Source organism: Monodelphis domestica, chromosome 1 (genome assembly GCF_027887165.1).
Source record: "Monodelphis domestica isolate mMonDom1 chromosome 1, mMonDom1.pri, whole genome shotgun sequence".
NCBI classification, from domain to species: Eukaryota; Metazoa; Chordata; class Mammalia; order Didelphimorphia; family Didelphidae; genus Monodelphis; species Monodelphis domestica.
Window position 1 is genome coordinate 542,230,429 of NC_077227.1, and position 27,244 is coordinate 542,257,672.

The 27,244-nt window shown below is 38.5% G+C and overlaps 1 protein-coding gene and 1 long non-coding RNA gene across 12 annotated transcripts in view; one reads left to right on the plus strand and one right to left on the minus strand.

Moving 5' to 3' along the window:
- Window positions 1-3,037, plus strand: part of LOC103098316 (uncharacterized) — a 39,544-nt gene extending 36,507 nt beyond the window's left edge. The window contains exon 4 of the long non-coding RNA XR_008915509.1: window positions 2,582-3,037. This is a non-coding gene — a long non-coding RNA (uncharacterized LOC103098316). The remainder of the gene's footprint in view (window positions 1-2,581) is intronic.
- The window catches only part of RNF144A (ring finger protein 144A), a 161,347-nt gene continuing 135,715 nt past the window's right edge, over window positions 1,613-27,244 (minus strand). For all 11 annotated transcript variants that reach the window (XM_056813346.1, XM_056813338.1, XM_056813347.1 and 8 more), the window contains 2 exons: window positions 20,184-20,273; window positions 1,613-8,014 (listed from right to left, as the gene is read on the minus strand). In XM_056813346.1, the coding sequence (XP_056669324.1) occupies window positions 7,883-8,014; window positions 20,184-20,273 (222 nt within the window). In that variant the 3' untranslated portion in view covers window positions 1,613-7,882. The remainder of the gene's footprint in view (window positions 8,015-20,183; window positions 20,274-27,244) is intronic.

Genomic DNA, 27,244 nt, shown 5'->3' on the forward strand with positions numbered 1-27,244 from the left:
ATGTCTAAGTTAAATCGAAAAAAGTTTTGAAGTACAAAAAAGTTATTTAATAAATGTGTTCTATCATGATTTTACATGTAAAATCCATGTGAGATTGCTTGCCATCACAACGTGGAGAAGGGGAAGTAGTTTGAGCATTTGAGATTCTTTTAAAATGTTGGAAACTTTTCAAGAAATTGGGGAAATTAATTTAAATAAAATGTTTTAAAAATAAAATGCATATTGAATTAATTTATACTTAGAGACTTGTCATCACTGAGTGGTTAAGTTATTTTCCCGTGGCCACACATATATCAGGTATAAGAGGCAGATTTAACCCAAGAATTCTTTAACTTCAAGGATGGTGTTATTTCATGTATCACTTCTCTTAACATAGTGCCACAGATTTAGAACTGGGAAGAATCCTGGAGGTCTTCTAATCAGTATCCTTTATGCCATAGATGAGAAAAGTGAAAACCTGGAATATCAGTCACTCAGGCAAAACCATCCAGGCAATAAATGGCAACTCAAAATCGCAGCCCCCCAAAACTCACAAGACTTTTCAAGACATGCTTTTTCAAGACATGTCCATTTCCTTTCCTTTTAATCAATTGACAGACATTTCCCTATTTAGCTTCACTGAAAAATAAAAGTCAATAATGTAAAGGAGAAAGTACTGGATTTGACTGAGAGGGGTTTTTGAATACTACTTCTAACACATAGGAGACTTTCAGTGAAGTCACTTTCCAGTAACTTCTCTGTGCCTTGGTTTCTTCATTTCATTTAAAAAAAATTGTGAAGTCATTAAAAAATATTGGAATAAACTAAAAAGACCAAACTTTAGAATATCAATATTTCATTCCCTGGAATGCAGAATGTTCTTTGAGATGCATTTTATTTCATTTATTTTTTAAACCCTTACCTTCTGTCTTGGAGCCAATACTATGTATTGGCTCCAAGGCAGAAGAGTGGTAAGAGCTAGGAGGTCAAGTGACTTGCCCAGGGTCACACAGCTGAGAAGTGTCTGAGGTCAGATTTGAACCTAGGACCTCCCATCTCTAGGCCTAGCTCTTAATCCACTGAGCTACCCAGCTGCCCCTTGAGATGCATTTTAATCAGCCATCCGTTTCTATAAGTGAGGTTCATCTTCCTTTTAGTATCTACAAAAACAACATCAATGAGGAAATTTTTGCAAACAGACCATTTCCCTGATTTTTGTATTACTCTGGGCACAGAGCAGGTACACAGTAAGTGACTAATTGATGGAAATGAAATATTTGCATATTTTTCTTTGGATTGGATATTTAATATGTGTTGATGCAAAGAACCCTCAGCAAGGGAATTCCCTCAGTCAAAATATATCAGCAACTACTGTGCAACTTCAACTCTCAAAGAGATGCCTCACTAAGAGGTTAAGTGATTTGCTCAGGGTCCTGCAACTAGTATTTATAAGAGGCAGGACTTTAACTCAGATCTTCTTGCTTCTAAGACTACTCTCAATATCTATTATTTCCATTATCCATTTAAAGGTAGATTTCCAAAATTTTATTCTAGCCAAAGTGAACTGGGAGAAAGACTTTCCATTTAAAAACTATAATAATAATAATAATAATAATAAGCACAGAAGCCACTATCATTTAAAATATGTATTGAAATTACAAATTAAACTTTTCAATATGATTCCAAGTACAAAACACAACATTAAAAGGCATTCAAACAGCTCATTTTATACATCACAGTGTTAGTGGCACAAAAATGTACTTAACATTTCAAATACACAAACCAAACTTATTTTCCTTTTTTAAACCATCACTGGTGCAATACATAATTTATACAACTGCATGACTCACTCATGCATATCTCTATATAGGGTTAAAATACGTCCAAGGTAAATAAGCAAGAAAAAAAAAATTCGGTCATAAAACACATACCTGCACCTAATGTTCCTGGAATTGTGGAAGAAGGAGTTTCACGAACCAAAGCCAGAATAAAATTCATGGAAGTTTTAAGACACAAAAAGGGCATGCTCTATATAAGCACTTTATCAGTTTTGTATTAATGCTGATCTCTCCCTTGGAAATTTTGTATAATGCCTATAGCAGACCCATCGTTTTGTCCATTTTCATAAGGGCTTGGGTTAGTTATAAGAAGTACTCAAGCTTTGGTTTTCACACATGCTATTTGCATTCTCTTGATATTTTAATCATCATGTTTTCAATAAAAAAGGAAAATAAAAAATGTACACAAATTCCACCCATAAATGTTGCAATGTAAGACCTCAGTTTTTAAGTAGACCAAGGACAGTTTTCCTTTGTGATATCAGAAATTATTTCACTGTATTTACCAGTGAAAAAATATTAATAGTTTTAGATAATTAGTGCATTTCTTGTCATTGCTTCCCCCCACCCTCACCCCCAAGGGTCCTAGGCTTCCAAACAGGAATTTAACCTGTTCTGGAAAATGTGTTCTTGCCCCTAGTCTTAGAGTGAAGAAAAAGATTTTTCAGTTTTGTGGTACTAGGGGAAAAAAGGAATGGAGTTGAATGTTCCTCATAAGGTCCTTTAACACCTTGTTTCTTCAAAAATTTCACCCCTCTTTTCAGAGGCAAGAGCATCCCTGAGGGCAGCTGCCTTGGACATCAAAAAACGAAGCCAAGTCAGATGGGTAACAGCACCTTCTGGATGAATCCAAGCAGGAGGATCTCTCAAGTATAGTAAAACTATGTGTTAAGGTATTGAACTTTGGAGAGGACATAGACAACTAGTAGCACAGGATGGGTTAGCATCCTAGGACAGCAAGATGAGGTGGCTATGATTTAAATGTCTGGGGGAAATTTCCAAAACTATGAGATCACTGATGCATGTGATTTAAGGTGGCTTATTGCAGTGACTCAGATATGCCATAAATTACATTATCTACCCCCAATCAAGTCTAATTCACAAAAACTAGATTGATGTTAAGTAATATGGTTAGTTTGTCCCTTGTAAAGCAGTCACACTATTATATTATCTTACAAGGCAAATGATATAATAAAGTTAAAGGATTAAAGGAATGTAAATGAGAACATTGTGGAATTGACTAACATAAAATCAATGTTGTGCTATCAGTTTACACAAGAGACAATACAGTATTGTAGAAGTGATGTAATATAAAGTCAAAGGACCTGAGTTCAAATTCCTCTTCTGTCCCTTAATATCAACATGATTTGGGCTAGTAACTTGATCATTCTAGGTCTATTTCTTCTCTAAAATGAGGAGACTGTACTAAATCTCTATGTTATCTTCCAGTTCTAATTCCATTACCTCATGAAAGAATGTTTGGGTTTGAAGGAAGGAGACATGGATTCATGCCCTGACATTGAGGAAGACTGTTTGGGCTTTGAGGAAGGAGACATGGGTTCAAGTACAAACCTTGACATTGATTGACCTAAGGATCATGGGCATAAGTTCTCTCTGAGCCTAAATTTCCTCATTTGGGAAATAGGGATAATATTTACTCATATCACCTAATTCCCCATGGATTTTTGTGGAGGAAACACTGTAAACTCTGAAACATTTCAGGAAGGTAGGTTATAGTTAGTGCTATCAACAAGCAAGAGGATTGCTTCCAATCCTTTCTGTTGGACATCGAGTTTCAAAATATTACCTTGGGGTTCCATCTATGATTTACAAATGCAGTTAATAATGTGTGATGAACTAGTCACATGCAGAGAGTTGTTGGAACAGCCTCTGCCCATGAAGAACCTCCCACTCCTCTGCTATTTTTAATGTCCCAAGAAAGCAATAAAGTCCCCCAGTACAACTAGGCTGATCATGCTTGCCAGGCTTCAAAATCAGTCAGGTGAGGAAGGTATCTCCGGGTTGTGATCTACATCAATTAAAGGAATGGCCTTATTGACGAGATCACAGGGTGCTGCAAGAGAAACTGTCCTGACCCAGTGTGATATGCTACGGAGAGTGAACAACTTTAATAACATCAGCTCATTTTAATATAGTAAGGTTTGCAAAGCACTTAACAACATTATCCAATTGGAGCCTCTCAGGAATCATGTGAGGTAGATACTAGAGGTATTATTATTCCCATTTTACAGATGAGGAAGCTGTCTCAGAGAGGGAGCATGACTTGCCCATAGTCACACAGCTAATATGCATTTGAAGGGGGCAGTTGAACCTACATCTTCCTGCCTATTGGTCTAGTACTCTCACCCTTACATCAAGATGTCTCTCCATAAAAGACTCATAGAAAGAACTTAGTTTTTCACTAAAGACAAAACTGGCTCAATGAAAACTGGTGAGGTATCAGTGAAGTCAGATGTGACATGATGCCACAGAAGTGTCAGCATAAATGATTATGCCAAAGTAAGGCAGATGACATTTGTCTTCAAAATCAAACCCAGAACCCCAGGCATGCTCAAGGGAAGACCATCAAGACCCACCAGTCACTAAAACAATTACCCACTTTTCTGGCTCCCAACAATGAAATTTATCCTAGAAATATTCTCTTTTGTACTCTAGCCCCTAACGTGTCTGAAATAGCCTATTCCATGACTAGGTGACCTTGGGTAGGTGGGTCACTTCATAACCTTAAGCCTCAGACTTTTCACCTGAAAGATTGGGGGGGGGGATGGGGATGCTTGCACTAATGGATGTTGTGATAAAAATTTATTTGCAAATGTGAAGGTTTTATTGAAAAAACAAGTTATTACCACCATCAATTAAGTGCTGACAATGCGCATTAGAGTCCAAAGTACAACTCTAAGTTTGGGAACAAATGAATATCCTAGCCCAGGTGGGACTGATTTTAAACTTCGACCAAAAGGGTTCACACCTGACAGAGAAATCTGATAAAAGTTTGAACCTTTGGAAACTTTCCCAAAATGGTGAAGTGAAAAGAGCTCGACTGAAGTCTTGCTTCAAGTTCAGATTTTACTGTGAGTTAATGGTGGGGACTTGAGCAAATTGTTTCATTTCCATGAGTCTCAGTTTCCTCATTTGCAAAATGAGAATAAGAATTCACTCTCTACCTCAGAGGATTATTGAAATAACCAAAGGATATAATTCATCTATAGCATCACCCCTGCAGCTACAAATCATTAGGAACATATGATGATGTAAATCATGTCATGATGAGTAAAATCCTTTAGCAATGAGGAAGAATTTTCTAACAATAGGTTGTCTTATTGAGATGGCAAATTCCTTACCACTGTAGGTGTTCGAGCAAAAGCTAACAACCAATTATTAGGAATTCAGCAAAGGAGACTCATTCATTATATAGAGATTAAATGACTGTAAGGTCACTGCCATGTTTTTGATTCTAAGATTCTAAACTTCCTAATTGCTAAAAAAAACCCTAAGTTTCATGAGCCAGGATCAGGGCACACATGACCCTTGGAAGATAGGAAGAGTATTAATGATTGTGATTACTGAAATGAGCAGTGGCTCTTTTAAGCAGTAGAAAGAAGGGAATAGCCCTGGGAATCAGCCTAAATGTGATGGAAAATTGGCCACTGGCCATGCATTATAGTAGTTTGCTAATCATTTTTCTAGGTTATTTAATTCCTAGATTCTCTGCTGAGTCCCCAAGCATTCACATCATTACTTTCTTCTTATATAATACTCTCTGAAGTGATAGAGGACTTCAATACCCTCCCTCTATTTATCAAATAATTACACAGGGCCCTCCCTGAAAACTATGTTCACCACACTCACAGTTTGAAAGGTCTCCGTCCTGAGTGGGCTTACCTCAAGGGCTTTACTACTTAGTCAAGGGTAAAATTTAAAATAAAAAAAAGATGTAAGAGAAGTAAAAAAAACAATGCAAATTAGATATCAACTAGCCCTCGAAATGGATTTAGTTTCTCTAGTAAATTTAACATAAGAATGAAAGGAAGACAACTTATTTTGTAATTCTCCAGTGAGTGAAATGTGACAGGTAACATGATAGTGCCCTGTTTTCAACATGGGTACAATTTCTGACCTCAGAAAGGCAAGTTGAAAGGTGAGATAAATTTTCCAATAATTAGAAGTGAAAAACCAATGGAAATTACCGGAAAGTTGTACATTGTGGTAGAAACCACTCTGGTCTTAGGGCCATGGGACCTAAGTACCAATCCTGGCTCTACTATTTACTCTTTTGTTGACTTTATACAAATCATTTCCCTTCTGTTGGCCCAGCTCCTTCTCTGAAGAATGAAGGCATTAGTTTAGATTATCTATAAAGCCCTCACCAGCTTTGACCCTAATCAGACATTCTTCTGCATAATTCCATCTAGAAGACTGCTTCTTGTCCATCCATTAAATTCTAGAGAAGGAAGAAATCTTTCTAATAAGAGCTGATTTTTTTTTTTATATGGACAACAGATCAGGTAAGCAATTCAGAATGTGGTATAGCTTTGAGAACCAGTCTAATGATAAAAGGACCCATGATATTCCTGTGACACAAACACAGCAGACTGCCTTCACTTCCTTGTAGTTTTTAGCCCATTTTATCACCAATCCCTTTTGATATACACAATTTCTATTTTTTTCAAAGCTCAGACAGAGTAATTTGCATTTTATGATTGACTTGCATGCGGTCGGTTTCCAGATAGTTTCCTGCTGTCTTGGAAACCATGAGAAAGCTCTAGAGTTGACAAAAGAACCAATCTTCAAATGAGAGTGAATTGAATGAAATGGAATGATTTTTTTGAGGGGAAAATGCTGGTCATAGTGGGACTACTAACAGCATTGGGACAAGAAAATATATTTTTTAAAATAGTTGAATAACTTTTTAAAATGAAATATAAATTCCAGGAACTCCTCTAGACTCACAGAGTTTGGAACTTTCTTGCTTTCTAAAGGAGAAATCCCTGCTGGTCTATGAATGAGTCTGCAGGTAGCAAATGAGACAGTAATACTGCACTGTTCATTCTCCTTATTTGATAAGACAAAGGCAAGCTGCTTCGGGTTTCCTAACCTCAGCAATTCTGAACTGAACTATTTACACATTTGGTTTAGAGACATAAAAAGAATCCTGATACCTGGATAAGAAATTATGAGCCCTATGTGTGGAGTGCATCCTTAACTAGCCAAACAAATCCATAAAGACCAACAGCAGGGATGCTCTTTCAAACATGGCAGTAATTTTCACAAAGAACATCCATGGGGTAGTAACAGGTTTGTGTCCCTCACCCCTCCAACTAACAGTTTTTCCAAAAGACATCATAACAAGACAAAGCACATGAGACTTTCTAAATGTTTCAGAATGCAGCAAAGCTAGACAAGTCTTGAGGCAGTAATTCTCCTTCCCCTTCCACCTTCAAAAGGACCTGGAATGGTTTCTAGGCAGCCAGTCGATTTCTACTATCCAGATGAATAAAAAATCTCCCACCGAAAAGGATTTGTTGATGCCAACTGGAAAATGGAGTATAATTAACAGAGATCTTCTCCAAAATTGGCTCACACTGATTCTGTTTGAAGTTACAGGCGATTCTCCAATCCCTTCTCTGAAGAGGAAGATCCCTTCTTAATGCCGATTGCTATAAAAGGACAATGCTTTGTGACTGAATGTCTCTTAGGCTGTGGATCTGGCACATTTGGCCTCCATCCCTATAAGTCTCTGGCCACACAAAGCTACCACATATTTTACCAGCTGCATTTTCCTTTGAAAATCGGCCAGCATGTCTCTCTGTCGTCTGCACAACAGGAACTGCCTGACTCATCTTCCACATTCCTGCTGGACCTCTGCAAATGGGCCTTTGGAACTGCCTTGACATCAGTCCCCAGAATCATGGCACCATGTGTCGCTGGGAAGCAGGATGGAGGACTTGAGGCTGTAACGATGGGGAGTGCGAGGGCAGGGGAGGGAGTGGGAGGAGGGGGAGAACCACGTTTCCCCAAAGGTCGGAGTCCAGTCTTCCCTGGGTCTAGGTTGGTAGGGGATCATCATCGCCTTTATGACACTTGCACTTGCAGCAGAGAACAAAAGGTGTTGCCAGTAACAAGAAGGGGGAGGCCACTAACAGTAGGAGGCCAAAACCAGCAAAAATGCCCACCACCTGGAAGGAGGGACAAAAAAAAGAAAAAAGAAAGAAAACAGGATTTATGAGTTTGTACACAGAGTAGCTCCCAAGCAAGCCTATATCACCCTTAATTATGATAGCTGTTTTTGGTTTGTTAAGCTTTTCATTCCAAAGTATGCATGGTTTGATAAACAATAATAACAATAACTAATGTAATAATATATAACAATGTAATAATAAAGATAATCATAATGGCTAATATAATATGTAATTATGTAGTCATGATATTTATATTAGATAATAATACATAATTAAAGTGTAGTAACAATGATAATTATAACTAATAATATAATCATAATGATAATAGCTAATGTACTAATATATAATAATGTAATAATAAGAGCTAATTAGTACATAATAATGTAATGATAATAGTGAATATAATAATGTAATCATTATAGTGATAATAACTAATATAATATATAATAATGATAATAGCTGATGTAATACTATATAATAATCATGTAATTATAATAATAACACCTACTATGTGTCAAGTACCGTGCTAAGCAATTTACAAATATCTTATTTGATTCTTACAACATCCCTGGGAGATAGGTGCTATTATTATCCTCATTTTACAGATTAGGAAACTGAGGCAAATAGAGGGTTTTGTTTTTTAGTGACTTGCCCAGTGTCACCCAGCTTCTAAGTGTCTGAAGGATATCACTTGGGCTTTCTGATTCTCATTTTCTTTTATCTGTAAAATAATTTGCTCTAGTTTATAGATTTCTGTGGAGAATCAAATGAGGAGCTATGTGAAGCCTTTTGCAGAGGATAAAGTACTATATTCCTGTCAACTTTTTTTCATTTTCACAAAGGATCCAGAAGCCTCAATATAGACACAGAATTATAAGTCCCAGGTTTGTTTCAGTTGTCACCATTCACTGCTGTCTGACCTTTGGCCACTTCTTCTTCTTTGCCTTGGGGATACCATCTTCCTCACAGGATTGTGGTAAGGGAGCCGTAAGATGTTATATTATTGTTGTTGGGGTTTAATATCAAAAATCTCCTGGTGATGGTATATGGTTATGGAGTATACCATGCACGTTGTACCAAGAAGTAACAAGAGGCCCCCTAAAAATGTCCTGAAGCCCAAAGAATATTAAGGAACCCTAAGAAGACTTCAAATACTATAAAATAATAAAATGATAATGATTACAGCATGCATTATATAGCATTTTAAGGTTTACAAAGTGCTTAAAAGTATATCACTATATGTAATATTTAAGATAAAACTGTGAGGTAAATGTTATTATCTCATTTTAGAGATGAGGAAAATCCAAGGTCAGGAGAAGCAAGTCACTTGCTTATTGCCTTTTTTTTTTTAATGTAAAAACAAGAGGTACTGCTTTATTACAAGCTCGTGCTTGGGTCCCACCGCCTCCAAGTCAGACAGGAGCCTGAACGAAGGGAGGGGTGGAGGTTGTAGGGTAGGGTGGAGTCACAGCGCAGGATCCCAGGATATCTTATCGGAACAGTGGGGACCCTGGGTGGGGTTAGGTCAGGGAGCCACAGTGGGGGGGGGAGTCCTTCCTTCGGTTCTTCAGGCCTTACAATCCCCACTTCTTTTACTGGCCCTTTGAGAAGTCTTTCTCAAACGGGAGTGTGAGAGCATCATCACAGGGAGCGTCTGAGTGGCTAGAAATGGACTGATATTGTTGCCTCAAGGCCAGGAGCTGGGCGCTGCTAATGTGATCTTTCACTAAAGCCACCACACGGTTGATAATGTAGGGGCCGAAGATGAGAAGGAGGAGGAGAACAAGGATGGGGCCCAATAGGGTGGAAATGAGGAGGGGGAGCCACGGGGATTGGTCGAAAATGTGCTCGAACCTCCGCCCCCGGGACTCTCGCTCTCCTTGCTGGGCCGGGAGGCCTTCTCTGAGCTTGGCCATGGATTTGCATACGCCTCGAGGTGATCGGAATAGAAGCAGCACTCCTTCCCAAGCGCAGCACAGAAGCCTCTCTGCTGGAGAGAAAGGAGGTCCAGGCTCCGGGGATTCTGGAGGACTACCTCGAACAGAGAGATCAAGGATCTTTTGAGGCAGGTGACGGAGGTCTCTATCCTGGCTAAGTCCTCATCCGCCGGGGCTCCGAGGGCTGAGAGGCCTCCATGGTGAAGGCTCAGGGAGGCTCCTCCCGTCCCTTCGCCCACTCCGCCAAAGATGGGTGCGAGGGTGATGGCCCTGACGGGTTCCCGCTTAACCATGAGGGGAGTGAGGGAGCGAGCTTCCCAGTAGCGGTAGAGCTCTTCCCCCGGGGTGTAAAGATACGAGGTAAGACGGTGAGGAGGAGGCACATCTTGGCTGTGGAGGACAGGATGGCCTATGCCACACTTGGCTGGAGGTTCCTTAACAGACATTGTGACTGAAACCTGCATGGATGAAGGACAGATAGCGGCTGTGTGCCGGGAGTGTCTGCAGGCCTTGGAGTTTCTGCATTCCAGCCAGGTCATTCACAGGGACATTAAGAGCACCAACATCCTGCTTGGGATGGATGTTCTGTCAAGCTAACCGACTTTGGTTTCTGTGCTCAGATCACCCCAGAGCAGAGCAAGCGAAGCACCATGGTTGGGACTGGATGGTCGCAGAGGTGGTGACTCAGAAAGCCTATGGGCCCAAGGTGGACATCTGGTCTCTGGGCATCATGGCCATCGAGATGATCGAGGGGGAGCCCCCTACCTCAACTAAAACCCGCTGAGGACCCTATACCTCATCACCACTAACGGTACTTCTGAGCTTCAGAATCCAGAGAAGCTGTCCGCCATCTGAAGATTCCTGAACCGCTGCCTGGAGATGGACATAGAAAAGAGAGGGTCTGCCAAAGAACTGCTGCAGCATCAGTTCTTGAAACTTGCCAAGCCTCTCTCCAGCCTCACACCCCTAATTGCCGCTGCAAAGGAGGCCACAAAAAACCATTAGAACCCCCAACCCTCCCGAGCCTCCTGCCAAGCCTGCTGTGAAATGTTCCCACAGAGACCTTCAATTCCTTGCTCACTCCTGGTCCTTGCCTCCTCAGTGGTGTTGTCATCCTCTTCCTGCTCACCTAGAGCTCTTAATATTGGGAACCTTGGGTAAAGGTTGGCAGAAATACCTTTGGTTCAACATTGAGGAGAGATCTGTGATGGAGACTGTAACCTCATCCATTGCTGCTCTTGGGCCAAGAACCTGCCTTTCTTCCATGGGCTGGAAGGCAAAAGATTGTGTATGGATGGTCCAGCATCATCATGGAGAGGTGCTGAACCTGATTTCCACATAGCAAAATGTTTTCTTTCTCTCCCTTTAACTTTTATTGTCATCCTTCAAAGAAAATATAACCACTGGGTGTTCTGATCCCATGACATCCCATCTCTCCTAGTGGTGGAGGCTTCCACATTCCCCTACCTTCCTAATCCCAAACCACCTCATTTAACTTGAAGACTGGAATAGCTGGAGGAATGGTGAGCAGCTTTAATCAACTGGGGATGGGAGATGGCTTTGCTTTCTGGAGCCTGGCTCAGGCTCCTCTGGCCCCTGGGTGGGCAAGAGCTGGACTCTTCAATATTCTTTGTGTTCTGCTTGTGACCATTGGGAGGACTTGGCCCAATAAAGGTCCCCATGCATTTTTCCTGAACCAGCCTTGCCTAATGTAACAGTTTTCAATTTCACTCCTGTTCCAACACCCTTCTCCCTGGATGCTCGCTCCCTCTCAAGCATTATTTTCTACATGTTTTGTGCCACTGAGAAGTTTCCAAGGACACATTTGGGCAAGGGGTGATGAGAGAAATCTGGAGGTGGGGAAATTTGTTTAGCCATGTTTTTTCCCTTTTAGCGTGGTTATGCCTCTGCCATTACTATGGATTATTTTTAGAGAGGATTCAACTTGTTTTTAGACTAGGTCTCTTAGCTGGACAATGTGGTTGGGCCTTTGGGGTGGATGAGCCAAGGGGAGAATTCAAGGGTTGCTGAATCTGGGGCAGGCTTGGTTACAAGGAGGATTGAATGATCTTGGTTTTAACAGCACAAGAGAAGTAGTTTGAGATGATGCCCTTGGCAGCCATGAAGGAGATGCTGTCCAGTGAGATGCGTGGCTTGGCTCTTGGCTTTCCATATGCAATTGGAATTGTTGGCTCACATTTTCCCCATCTGTAGTCTGTTCTCCCAACTTCAATCCTGGGCTGATGGTCCCATTGGCCACCAAGTTCTACTCTTAAGGTGCCCCAGACTCCATAGCACAAGTTTCTATTTCCTTCAATAAAAGGAGATTAAAATACTAAAAAATGAAAAACAAAAACAAAAAGTATTTTTTTACACAAGTCAGGTACTTGTGTCTGAGGCAGAATTTGTTCAAAGTGCTTCCTGAGCGCATATTAATAAAGACTGTCATACAATAAGTCTAGAAAGTGACACGGTATGAGTCTGAATCCAACCCAACTCCAAAAGAAATTAAGTGAACTGTCTTACTGAATGGAAATTCTTGACCTCAACTTGTTTTCTGAGTAATTAACTGTCTTGTCAAAGTTTCAATATGCAAGAAAGCTTTGGTAATTATAATAGCCCCCCCAATATACTAAAGTTTTCCTCAGAGAAGTACTCAGTAGCAAGATGGAAAGGGTTTTTTTTAGGATGACTCCTTTAATCGACTTTGAGAATCACCTGAGAATTATCCTCACTCTGGGGGAAAAAAGTTTATCATTGAGGTGGTCACAAATAATCATTTTTTTTCTCACAGTAGTTTTCTTTGCAGCTTCAAAAACTGTTAGAATTGGGAAGGATCTTAAAGACAATCTAGTGTAACCCCTCATTTTACAGATGAGAAAACTGAGACTCACAGGAGGCATAACTGGCCCTAAGACACATGACCTGATTACAGGCAGAGTCGGGATCTGAACTCCAGAATCCTGACTCAGAGCCCAGAACTAGTTCCCTTGTACTATCAGACTATTTACTGTGGTATGAGAGGATTGCAATTTGTGGTGGGGAAAAGGGGAAATCAATGAAATTACAGAAATATTAGAGCACTATATAACAGTGCCTGGCAGAGAAAGGGAAAAGCATGCTGAATGAAGCCAAATGCTTGTGGATTTGTGAGTCTATGTGGTCCTGGAGTTGTGTAAAAAGGAGAGAGAGCACCACCTGCTGTCCAAAGCATGAAAATAAAATATCTCGGGCACATCCAAAAGAAGGACTTAGATTGCTGCTTCTTTCCCTCTGCAGATCTCCATATAATCTCTCCTTCTGCTCCTCCATGTCACCTCCTCTGCTCACCCCCAGAGGGAAGCATATGTTGAAGAATCCCTCAAATTTGACTTAGTAGAAAAAGTAAATTCTCCCATCCTTGCTTCTAGTGACCTGATTCTATTGCTCTATCTTGCTTTTGAGCTTTGTGGCACCCAAGCCATGCTTTTACTTATTAAAATATTTGAAAACGGCAGCAAAGTGGCCCAGTAGATAGTGCCAGGCCTGAAGTCAGGAAAACTCATCTTCCTTAACTCAAATATGGCCTTGGTCACTTACTAGCTGTGTGACCTTGGGCAAATCACTGAACCCTGCTGGTCTCAGTTTCCTCCTTTGTTAGAAAAGGAAATGGCAAACTACTCCAGGACCTTTGCCAAGAAAATTCCAAATGAGGTCATGAAAAGTCTGGCACAACTGAAACTACTGCACAACAGAAAAGTATTTGAAAAGCTGTTATATGGAAGAGAGGTTAGATTTATCCTCCTTGATCGCAAAGGGCAGAAGTAGGAATAATGGGTACAAGTTGCAAGGAAAGAGATTTCGGGTCTATGTAAAGAAACATATCCTGGAAATGAGAGCTAGCCAAAAGCGAAACTGTCTACCTCAGTCAATGTAAGGGAGTCAAAAAGAGGCTGTATAGCTATTTGTCAGAGATTTTGTAAAGGAATTAGTATATGAGGGGAAGGCAGGACAAAGTGACTTGAAAATTTTCCTTCCAAATAAAAATTTAAATAAAAAGCAAATATAGTATATTTCTCAGTTTTCTGTCAAAAATGGTTAAGAAATGCCATAAAAATCTATAAGTTAAAAATAATTAAAACATACTTTTAATAAACGTGGTCAATCTGGTTTCCCAGACCACAGCAGAGTAGAAAGTTAGTGAAAGGTAAGAAAGGATACTAATGAACAGTATGTTGACAACATTAAGAGGTGATCCTGAACATCAGGACAATGAAGAAAGAAAAGAAAATATATTAAAAGAAAAAAAAACCAAAGAACTCAAAAAGTCTAGTCATCTGGGCATAATTTAATGTTGGGGAAGACATGTGAGCATGCACTCTCTTTTTCTCTCTCCCTCTCTCTCCCTCCCTCTCTCTCTCTCTCTCTCTCTCTCTCTCTCTCTCTCTCTCTCTCTCTCTCTCTCTCTCTCTCTCTCTCTCTCTCTCCAAGAAATATCAAGGCATTATATTGCAGAAGAATTACACAATTAGGAACTGAAGCTGAAGGGTATCTTAGAGATCACCTAGGCCTAAGAAGCTCTGTTCTTAAGGAGGGGTCAATTACCTTAGAACAACAATAACTGTTTTTCAATATAATTGGTTTCTTTTGTAATTCTATATGTTTTATTTTATCAATTTAAAAATATTCTGAAAAAGAATCCATAGAGGCTCTATTAAACTGAAAACATGCTCCATTATGCAAAAAAAAAAATTAAGAATCCCTGAAATCCCTGATCTAGACTAATCTATTCATTTTACAAATGAAACAAACAAAAACTGAGGACCATTTCTTGGGAAATGAATAAGTACCACAGCTGGGATTTGAACTCTAGGTCTGTCTTGAAATACATTGTGCTTTATACTAAAATACTCTTGTTAATTTAAAAAATAAACAACCTAACATTTATATATAGCACTTACTACATGCAAGGGAAGTAAACAATATTATTATCCTCATTTTACAAATGAAGAAACTGAGGCAAATGGTGATTAAGTGACATGTTCAATGTCACATAGCTAGTGTCTGAGGACAGATTTAAACTTGGGTCACTCTGACTCCAAAACGAGCACTCTATCCATTGCACCACTCAGCTACATTCTAGCAAAGGCAAAATTGTATTTAGTAATTTCAGCTTCCTAAGCCAAGTCTATTTTGGAAAGACCTCTATCAAAAAGAGCAATTTTTTAAGGCACTTCCACATTTAAAGGGAAACGCATTGATTGTCTGGAAAATTCACTTTGGGAAATACCCTGATGCTGAAGATGCAGGACAAATTAGATGTACCTACTGTAGATTCTCTTCTGCCTAATCTTAAATAGATATATTCCAGCTTGAAAATGAAAGGATGGATTAGATGATATCCCTAGGTCATCTGTTGTTCTTTTGATTCTACAAGTCTATGATGGCCATTACTGAATAGATAGGTTCTGGCCTTATGCCCAGGAATCAAATTTAGTGTTGATAAGTATAAGCAACAAAGGATATTTTAAGGATATAAATGGAGTTTGGGGGTGGGGCAAAAGCAAAGTCTCAACTTTTAGCCTTCAATAAAACTGTTCAATGAAATCAAGTAGTTGTTTCACAAAACATCAGTCTGGACTTGGAAGTTAGCTTTGGCATGATCTAGTCCAGTGATGGGCAACCTTTTGAACTTGGTGTGTCAAAATTTGCCAAAAGAGCATAGCTCATGTGGTGTGTCACTTCGAGAAAAAAAAAGTCCTTCTTGGCATGTGGCCCCATATTTCTCTATATGCAGCCATGAAAATGGCTAGATGTGTCAGTGCTGACACACATGTCATAGGTTCACCATCATAGATCTAGTTCAATCCCCTATTTTACAGAAGGGGAAACTAAGGCTCTGGGGAATAGTAAGGATCATAGTGATCACAACTTTAGAGGTAAAAAAATGGGCCAATCACATTCAACTATACCAACACTCTCACTTTACAAATGAGGAAATACTGATGTGCTTAATGTCACACAGCAAGGGTCTGAGCCAGGATTAGAACCCAAATTGTCTCTCTATTTAGCCAGTGCCAGGAGTCTATTTTAAAGGCAAAGATGGATGAAAAATATGGTATAGTGGAAAGAGTTTTCACTTTAAAAGTCTATTAGATTGAACCTCTTAGAGAGCAGAAGCATGAGGGGAAAGGAAGATGAGTCTGCTTGCTACCCATCAATGATAATTCTCTCTATTTTAGTCCCTCAATAGATGCTGGCTTATTTTTTCTTAATTTGAAGGTTGTAGGGTTCTTTATTGGGCATAGATATGATGTTCAGGGAAGACTAAAGGTGCCAAGAAAGCCCCTTGTTAAATTTTTTTTAAATGTTCAGCCACAAGCACATTCTAACATCAGGAGAGGCAAGTGGGCAAATCTTGAAATCATCACTTAGTTGAGATCAACTTCTATAACTGTAAAAATGGAGATTTGAACCCCAGACTTCAATCCCCAGAAGTCCTTGGTACTTCCCAGAATTCCTTATAATCTCACCTGAGTCTCCATTTGGGTGAGATCACAAATTAGTATTTAATGGGCTCTCTGCCTCCCAAGAGTGCTCTTCCTCTCTACTCTGCGATTGCAAGGATGTAGTGAGTAAACTAAGCGTGGGGGTTCTGAATTTGGCTAATCAGCCATGGGCACATGGTTTATTATTTTGTATCCTTGATTTCTAATAATCTTTAATAAACCTCATAATATATAATACTTTTATTATTAGAAACTAAATTTAATTTTTACATAACAAGGGTATTCTAACAGGGAATATGGAGGGAAAGGAACTGAGAAAAAAAGTAGGTCAGGCTGTTGTTATTCTCACTTGACACATCTCTGTCTTTATTAGAGCAATTCATAGATTTTCCTGCCTGAGGGACCTCTGGATCACCCAATAATGCTTCAGGTCTCCTCAGTTCTTCAGTAGCCCAGTGTGAAAAGCCATTAACTTCCCCAGGGAAATAGCCAAATCACTCTTCCCTAGATGGTGATTTCTTCATAAATTCAATATAAGATATCTTCCTGTAAGTATAGTTATTTCTGTCTCAGCACAGTTAGCATCTTGCTATTGCCCAATTTTCCTTTCTTATCTGTTTTATGAGCAGGTGGGTTTCGAGACATGTTCGATTTAGATCTCACCTGTCTTCTGTAGTAGATCTTATAATGTAAGGGACCATGAGAGGTGGAACTGAATAAACTGAAAATTGGGGGAGACTATAGTTTAGATGAAAGGTTGACTAATAAAAATTGAGCTAGGAGTCAGAACAACTGAGTCCTAGTCTTGGCTCTGCTATAACAACTTGGGCAGATCACATATAATCACAATCACTGAAATGACTAAAAAATCTTGGACCTCTGTGGTTAGAAAGGCCCTGATGCTTATCACCTGTGTGACTATTTTTCTTCATCAAAAGAAAAAGTTGTAGTAAGAAAACCAGAAAGGCTCCAATTAGTTCTAGAGCTAGAATTTTGTCATCATCCACTCTAATCCTCTTATTTTACAGAAAAAGGAACTGGAGTATATGGAGTTAAATAACTGCCCAAAGGTCTAAAGTTAGGAACAATTTTGCTTATGTCTTTGTATCCCTAGAACTTAGTACAGTGTCTGGCACATAAGAAAGGCTGATTAAATGTTTATTGATTGATTACTTAATAAGAGATAGAGCTGGGATCAGAACCTAGGTCTTTCAATTCTAAGTTCTTTGCTTTTTCATATACTTGTTGAGCCATGGTTTCCTTATATATAAAAATAGTAATAATGATTATTTATAAAAGTAGGAATAAGAATACATGCCCCAAGTCCCCTCGATTATAGAATGGGGATAATATCTATTTCATGTGATAGCAAATTACATGTATGTGAAAATACTTTGGAAACAATAAAAATATAAAGATATAAAGCATTCTATTTTTCCTCATCATTTTAACTATGCTTAGATAGGGGCAGTGGCAGGAGCTCTTGACTGGAAGTCAAGAGAACTGAGTTCTAATTCTGACTCTGTCCCATCCCCTCACTGGTCCTTAGTTTTCCCATCTGGAAAAGGAAAGATTAAAACCAAACATCCTGGACAGTTGCTCCCAGCTCTGAAATGCTGTGACCAATATCTGTTGCCCTACACTGGCAAAAAGAGGATCCTGCCCCCTCTGAATGTAAGGCATAATAACAACTAGGATGCTTGAGGAGTCAGAAAAACGTCCACATGGAAAGCAAGTCTATGGACCTGTTCATGAAGACCCAGAAGTTATTTTTTTTTTAAAAATCTTTATTTTCTGCCTTAGGAGAAGTACCAAGTTTTAGTCCCAAGACAGAGGAATAGTAAGGGTCGGCAATAAGGGTTAAGTGACTCACAAGTGTCTGAGGCTGTATTTGAACCTACGTTCTCCTGTCCCTAAGCCCAGCTCTCTATCCTCTGAGCTACCTAGTTGCCCTTTGATAACTATATTTCAAGGCAATTGGTTTCCTCTGTGTGTTCTTTTATGCATTTAAAAACATTATTCTAAGAAGGGGTCCCTAGAGTTCACCAGACTACCAACAGGGTCAACGACACACAAAAAAAGAAGAACCTCTTATTAAGGAGAGAAACAATACATAAATAAACGGGAGGAGTGGCCTGGGAGGGTTATTTTAAGCCTATGAAGTCACAAAGGAAAGTGACACAACAAGAGGGTTTCTGTTTAGAACTTGCAGAAAGTGCTATTTTCACCAGAGGGCGCTGGAACACCAAAAAGACACTAGAGAAGGAACAATTACGTACCCTCAGTATGACAACCTGAAATTTGCCTTTCTCTAGCAGCAGAATACCTTTTTTAATGAACAATCAATTGAGTGGGAATCATGTAAAGACTATTTGATATATGGGATGCAAAGGTAAAAAAAAAAAGAAGTAATGAGGACCCATTCCTGTTATCCCTATAGAATTTGGGTATTAATCCCCACCCTCTATTCTTTGGCTGTTTCCCAAAGAGTTCACAGGAATTTTTGAGATTCTTAAAAATGCTGTCACTATTTTTCTTTTTTTGAGAACTGCATAGGAAAATATTTTAAGAAGAAACTTCTTAGTAAGACTTCCCCTATATTTTTGTCTTATACTGAATGTATTTTTAATATTTTGAAAAGTAAAATAATTTCCTTTCACATATAACTAGTCATTTCCTATAACAAGTTTTGGAAGTGACAAGTCTTTGAAAGGCATAAGATTATAAGATTTTTAGAGCTGAAATAAAAGACCTTAAAAGTCATTTGGCCGAAATCTTGAATTTTACCTATGAAGAGACTGAGCCTCCCAGTTCCTGCCCACCCACCAGCCAGTCCTATAATCATTTCTACATGTACACTTGGTACTAAAATACTTGCAAACCACTTAGCCACCCCTTTTCCATCATGCCTTTTCCCTTAAAGCTAGGAAATGTGGTGGGAAGAGCCCTTGATTTGGTTTTAGAATCCAAATCCCACTTCTGCTACTTGCTCTCTATGTAGAGAGATAATTGGAGGTAGGAGGTTAAATTGCATTACCTCTAAATTCCCTTCTGCTTCTATATAATCCTCTTCATAACCTGTGAGGTTAGTAAGGGAGGCATTCGCCTCAATTAACAAATGAAGAAACAGGCACAGGAATTTAGTCTTGGAAAGTACTCTTTTGATCTTAGACAAATCACTTTCCCATTTTGAGACTTCAGTTTCTTCATTTATGACCTGGAAGTCAGGAGCATACGGTGAAGCAGATGATTCTTTAAAGTTCCTTTAAACCTTTGGATCTCATGTGGATTTTCTGACTTCTTTCCCAAACTGTTTATCATCTCATTGCTAACCTGGATTCTGCTGGTGCCTTCTAAGGAAATCTCAATACCTGTTAAAGCCTAAGTAATTACAAATTTTAGATGGATTTTAAAAATTCATGTTATATATCTTAAAAACAGTGTCTACCTTCATTATAAGTCTAGCTCAGGGCTTCTGAAACCAAACCAAAGACAATTAACTGGGCTCACAAGAATAATACATTGAATTTTGTACATCTTCCTATCCAGTGCATCCAACTAACCACTTCCTAGGTCCTTATGATGTCATTAATAAACAATACACATACACACACACTCTCTCTCTCTCTCTCTCTCTCTCTCTCTCTCTCTCTCTCTCTCTCTCTCTCTCTCTCTCTCTCTCTCTCTCCCATGAAGCCAGATATCACAGTATTCCAGATTGGAAAACACCCTCGTGCCCACCTGCGTTCTGTGCCAGATCACAGATGCCCTAGAATGGCCAAGCTTGTTCCGACAAGGTCCTTTATCGTAATGTATTAAGAGGAAGTCATCCTGTAAAACAAAGGAAGGAGAAAAAAAAAGACAAAAATAGTTAATGGGATAATTCTATTAATTACATAAAGTTCTCAAATTCAGAGTGGGTATGTGTTGGTGGGAGAGGTGGGAATAGTGTTTGAAACAAAATAGAATTAATGCCAAGAACATCTCCAAAAGGCTTGAATAAATACAAGGGAATATTCGACATAAAAAGTCCCTCAGGTTTCATTATTATATCTAGGATGCCAAAGAGCTCTTAAGTATTCCAGAATTTCTCCAAATTCCTAGTAAGAAGGGAGGGAAGGAAGCATGGTTTGGGGGCTAAATTTAGTCAGGGGGCCTGAGTTCACATCCCGGCTAAGATATGTGTCACTGAGGGCAACTCCCTTCAATCTCTAGCATTTAATTTCCTCATTGATAAAATGAGAAGTTGGACTAGATTTCTGAAGTCCCTTCTGCCTCAAAGTCTAGGATCCAAATTTATTTTGCTTGACTACACATATTTGATAAAAGGGTTTTATATTTTTTTCAACTGAAGGAGATAGGATAGAGAGAAACTAAAATAATTTTTCTATGTTTATGCCAAAAAGAATGAGTAGATTTGGTGAAATTGAGCTTAAGTTACTGGAGCAAGAGCAGGGGTTTCATAATCATGTCTGTGTGTGTGTGTACACGTGTGTACTGTGCATGCATGTATGTGTGATGAATCTCTTTGGCAATATTTGGACCTTTTCTCAGAATAATGTTTTTCAAATGCAGAAAGTAAATGCATAGGATTACAAAGGAAACCAATTATACTGTTCACCGAAATGTAGTTAACAAAAAAAAATATATATTTTTTTAAGCTCAGAGATCCTGGGTAAAAAAAAAAATCTTCACTGTTTCAAAAAAAAAAGCATCACTTGGGACAGCTGGACTTTCATCTGCTTAAAAGAAAAATGTTGTATTACAATACAATATTAACATTGTCACAGTTTCTAAATACACAAAAAGACATCCTTAATATGGCACGTGTTTTAACTTGTATCCAATCCAAGGAATTCTATCTATGTATTTCTATTCACTGAGATAGTCATATCAGAGAGAGCAGCTCAGAGAGTAGGAAGCCCAAGGAAGCAAGAAACTTGGCTTTCTTTTATTAGCAGTTCAACTCTATGAAAATCATTTCAATAGAGATAATGTTATTAGAATCATCTACCTGTGAGGAAATGCCTTTATTAACTTTCTATTACTCTATCAATGCTAATTTTATTTATCTTTCCAACTATGGTAATGTATATCTATTCCTGGGCTAAGGCCACATTCACTTCCATTTTCCTACAAAATCCAACAAAATCTCTTCTGTCTCAGAATTGGCAAGAACAGTTATTTTTTTTAAATTGGTGCTGGTTTAAAAAGGAAATATCATTGCCAATTTAAAATGAAGACAGTTTATTCTTCCCCTGTGACTGTAAAAGCTCAGGTCCTCCTTCTGAAATGAGTGTAAATAAAGCTAGACCAGGAAGTAGCCATTCTAAATATAAAAACTGGTGAACCTAGATTCCTGTGCTCTCAGATGTGGTTCTTAAAGACAACTATAACAGGGCTGGCAGAGTTAACCTCTTTAGGTTGCCAGGCCTCCTCTAAAAAACAATTACCTGGAAGATGGAGGACTAGATATTTTTTTCAATCCTAATGACCGACCTCTCTCAAAGACATCCAAATAGAAATTATGAGTCAGAGATCAAGCAATTTCAAATGTCCTCACAGTGTAGAACCCCAAGAACACAATGTAAAAACCTGATAAACTAACATAATATTCTCTAACCTTTAACATGCTTTCTCTATATTACTCACCTACCACCCAGGGTTAAACATGTTAACCCCAGGCCTGAAACAAGACTCTACAACTTCATCCCTTCCCAGGGTGTCAAAATTCAAATAGCAGAAATCTACTCAAGTTTCAATAGTCACTAAGAGTATAACAATTTTGTGTGCCTTAACAGCTCGGCCAGAGATGTGAAGAAGTGAGGGAACAGAGACAGAACTTATTTATGAAGCTCTGTGGCACTCCATTATAGAAAGGCTGGGGTCAGTTCTATCCTCCAAGAAGTCATTTGGCACAAGGATAATTGTTGGTGAACTTTGAATTGCCCATTGTGAGACATATTGAGATCCAGCTCTGAGGGGAAACTACCATTAAAGGGGAGAGTTAGAAAGTGAGCAATAGAGGAAAATAAAGAAAATGGCTAAAATTTCTACACATCTAAGGAAGAAGAAAACTCACTTAAAGACCTGAGCAGAAAGCACATGGACCAACAGAGAAGATGATAATAACAGAAGGGAAATATGGGATCCTGATCAAAGAAAAGATTTCAGAAATCTCTAAATAAATATTGTAAGACAAAGGAAAATGAACCAGTGCCTAAAGAGTGATAGGACTTTGTGGATTCTGAAGAGAGTATGAAATCACAGCAAAATGTTCCTTAATGGTTTAAAAGAAAAATAATTTTGCAAGCAAAATTTGCTAGCAAAAAAAAAAAGTTTACACAACAGAAATAGTTGTCTTAATAGAAAAACTTGAATCCACTGTGGCAAGTCTCACTGAAGAAACAAAACTGAGGATAACTGATTGGGGATGCAAATCAAGGACAATCTGGAAGACTAGAATAATACATAAATGTAATACCCTTATCTTCTGTCTTAGAATCAATACTCTGTGTTGGTTCTAAGGCATAAGAGTTGTAAGGACTAGGCAATGAGGGTTAAGTGACTTGCCCAGGGTCACACAACTAGGAAGTGTCTAAGGTCAAATTTGAACCTAGGACTACCTATTTCTAGGCCTGGATCTCAATCCACTAAGCCACCCAGCTGTGCCCAATACTTTTTAAAAAATATGATTCAATGCAAGCAAAACACATGGATTTTGAAGACATAATGCTCAGCTACAACTTAAGGTTTATAGTTCTCCCAGGAGAATAAGACTTGTCAAAAAATCAGAATACCATAATGCAGAAGAAACATACACGAAAACTGACCTGAATTTCTCAACACAGAAAATAAAGTTTCAATCTAAAGAATTCACAGGTCACCTCCAGAACCAAATAAATATCAAACAAAATCTACACTGCAAAGTCTAAGTAAAAAACAGAGTAGTTAAAATTAATAATTTCACTGACAAATTTTACAAGCTACAGGAATTGAATATAAAGGAAAGAAATTCAAATAACACAAAACTATTTTATCCCCACTAAAACCCAAAGAAGGAAATGAAATAATATGTTCTAAACAGTGAATGGGGTGATTTAATCTGCAAACCCAAGCCTGGCCATTGGGGAAAAAACAACAACAACATGGACATGCAATTTAAAAGGGGGAGGGGCATTCAAAATATTCCTAGAGAGAGAAAAAAAATGAAACTATGACTTGGAACTCTTTCTTTTGGCACAGTAAAGTGAAAAGGTAAGCTGAAGCCACAGTCAGAAAATAAAAGTTTGGATCTTCTCTCTACACTTATTCATCACCAGCAGTCTTCACATCCTAGCTATGACTATGGCCTATGGTTCTCTTTTATGATTGGGTGATTTTGTCACCTGACCTGTATCAACATTTCAGGACTCGTCTAGATGAGGCTCTTGGCTTGACTCCTGATTCTCCAGACTTCTCACTAGCAACTTTGTTCCAGTGGAAGGTATCTCCTTCCCTCTTTACAACCTGCTTTGATGTTTTTGCTTTTTCCCCCTAGCATGTAGATAGTGCTTTACGGTTAATAAAACAATTCATATGCTATCACATTTTATACTAACAGCAGTCACATGAGATAGATACTATTATTATGATGCCCTTTCCTATTTGTCTTTCTTCATTAGAACATTTGTTCCTTTAGGAAAGAGATTATTTTTTTTCTCCTTGTATTTTTAGTCATCTAGGGGTAACAGATGGGGGCATCAAGGTGGTACTGTAAATAGATTGCTGGTTCTAGAGTCAAAAAAACCTCTGTTCAAATCTGGCCTCAGATACATGTTTTTTACCTGTGTGACAATAGACAAGTCACTTAACTTTTATTTGCCTCAAATTCCTCATCTGCAGAATGGGAATAATAATAACACCTACTTTCCAAGGTTGTAGTGAGGATTAAATGATATAAACTCATAAACATTAAGCAGTCATTGGCACATAGTGTTATATAAATTTTAACTATTCACACTGCTGTTTTTGTCATATTATTAGTATTATTATTCACTCTCCTCTCTTCCTCATATCATACAGGACCCAGTGCATACATTAGCCACTCTTTTAATATTTAATGAATGAATAAAAGCTTACAACACAGGTTCCTATTCTCATCCAATGACACAGGCTTTGTAAAAGTCATTTTGCTATGTTAAAAATAATTATGACCTCATCCTATGCCCCAGTCAAATTAACTACTGAGATTTTGGGGTCTAACAATGGCAGGATTAGACTGGAGTCTTGGTATATCTGCTCAGAATGCCACATTTCCTTTACCATTGTGTTAAAGAGTGTTTCAGTAAGCTGGCAGTTAGAAGCTGAAACAATGGACAAGTTTAAAAGAGTCACAATTATCAAGATAGACAGTGTTAAAAATAAAATCCTTTGTTTGCTGACCATCTCAAGAGTTTTAATTTGTTTATATTATATTATTAAAAATTCATGATTCAAGTTTCTACTTTAGCACTACTGATTTTAGCCCTAGTCAAAAAACTGGGGACCACAGGGAGCAATAATAGCAACAATTCACCTTTCTATAACACTTTTTACCTTTATAAATCTATTTAATGCACATTCATTATACACTTATCACGTGAATGAGTACTGGTTACATTGGGAGATAAAAAGCTGAGAATGGCTTTTATCATCATAATCATAATGATAATAGTAATAGTAATACAGAGCAACAATAGAGAACTTTGAGGTTTATAAAGCACTTTACCTATTTGATCACATTTAACCTTCACAATTACCTCTGTGACAAGTGCTATTTTGTTCCCCATTTTGCAGATGAGAAAACTGAGGAGGAGAATGATTGAGTGACTAGCCCACATTGCTAGAGAGTGAAGAAGGACTTGAACTCAGGTCTTCCTACATTCAAGTCTAGGGTTGAATCAAACCACTGTGTCTATCAGTTACCTTTAAGGAACTTAAATCATATTATGGCAGGAAGAAGGGGTAAGACATAGATGGACACAGGAAAATAAACCTACCACAGTGTATGATGGGGGTAATTGGAGGAGAGGCTTTCCCCAAGGAGCTTTCTTCCAGTGAGATGTGTCTTAGCAAAGTGCCAGAGAGCCAGTTTGACTGGAAGGGGCCCATCCTGTTATGCTATTCTTTCCATTACCTCCCTCCCAACAAAACAAAACAAAACAAAAAAACTTCCCTCCCAAATGAAACAAAAAAACAAACAAACAAAAACTCCCCTTGAGTCTACTAGAAGAGATAAGACAGGTATATAAATAACTTTTGCAAGATAGACTCTGATTAGAGCCAGTTCAGGGAAATAAAGTTAAGAAAAGGCAGGGGTCACTTCTAATATGGGGAGGGGGCAGATTTCACAGAACTAGAACGTATGCGTAGGGTTTCAGCAGAGAGGAGAAGCAGACCTATTCTCAGTAGACCCAAGAGGGTGTAAGAAGATGCTGAGCCAGGAATGCACCCTGAAGTTTCTGGGTTCAGGGATCAAACCTGAATGTTCACAGGGCCAGCCAGGGACCTAGGTAAGAAGGTAAAGAGAGTTCTGCACTTGAAGTCAGGAGGACTTGACTTTGAAAACTACTTCAGACCCTCAATAAGTCACTTACACCTTCAGTTTCATCTGTAAAATGGGAAGAAGAGTAGCATTACTTCACACGGTTGTTATTAAGACAAAGTGAAATAATACACATATAATAACGCATCTGGGTTCACTCTTCCAACTTGGCTTCATACTGACTGACTCAATCCCAAAAGGGAGAGCGGCTTCTCAGAGTTCTAGAAAAGTTACCCTGATTATTACTTATAATTCTCTTATCTTTGCTCATGAGCCCCCGTTTAATGTATTTCATACTGATTTTCCAACATTTAGAAAGAGATTATCTATTATGAATATGAATTATGAATTAAGAATGGCCTGTCCATGGGAAAACTTCTTCTGTGATTGGTAGATGTGAGAACTTAGGGGAGGTGACATAGGAGAAAATTCTCTTTAAAAGGAGGACTCTCTCTGAGAGAAGAAAAGTGAATAAGATTGAGCTGGCCAAAGCTGAATTGGTGTCTCTCTGAACACTAGAATCTTGCTTGGACAAATCTTGTGGTGAGTTGATAAAAGACTGACTGATCTCTTTCTTAGGACTTGGGCCTAGGCTGGCCTGGGCTGGCCTGAGCTGGCCTAGTCCTTTTCTCATTGTTTCCTCTTACTCTCTTTTTAATTAATTCCTTAATTTGTATTAATTAAAATCTCCATAAAAAACCAGCTGACTTGGGTATATTTCATATTTGGGAATTTTTCCCTGGCGACCACTATATTTTTGATTTGAAACCATATTTATGCGGTCACAATTTAAGGCAACCACTCTTTTATCTGTAACAGTTTATGACTCCACCAAATTAAAATGTAGTTCCTATGCAATTTTAGTGTGTTGAAATATTTTTTAAAAAACATATAAATGTGTGGTTTTCTTGGTTAACATGTGGCCAACAATGATCTTTATGTAGATTATAGTGGGTGCCATTTCTATTTGAGTTTGACAGCATTAAACTAGAGAACTCAAGACAATGCAAGACAAGGGGAGGGAGGTAGTGGGTATACATAAAATCTATGGATGTTCCAGAAAGCAAATTGGACATAGTGGCCAAGATGGATCAAATCAGACTGATTTGGCTCTCAATTCACCTTTTCTCTGAGAAATCTGGGTAAAGTTCTAATGAGCTGCCAATGGCAGACAGCTTCTAAAAGTAAATAAAAACAAACAAACAATAAAGCTATGGATAATCTAGCCATTAGATAA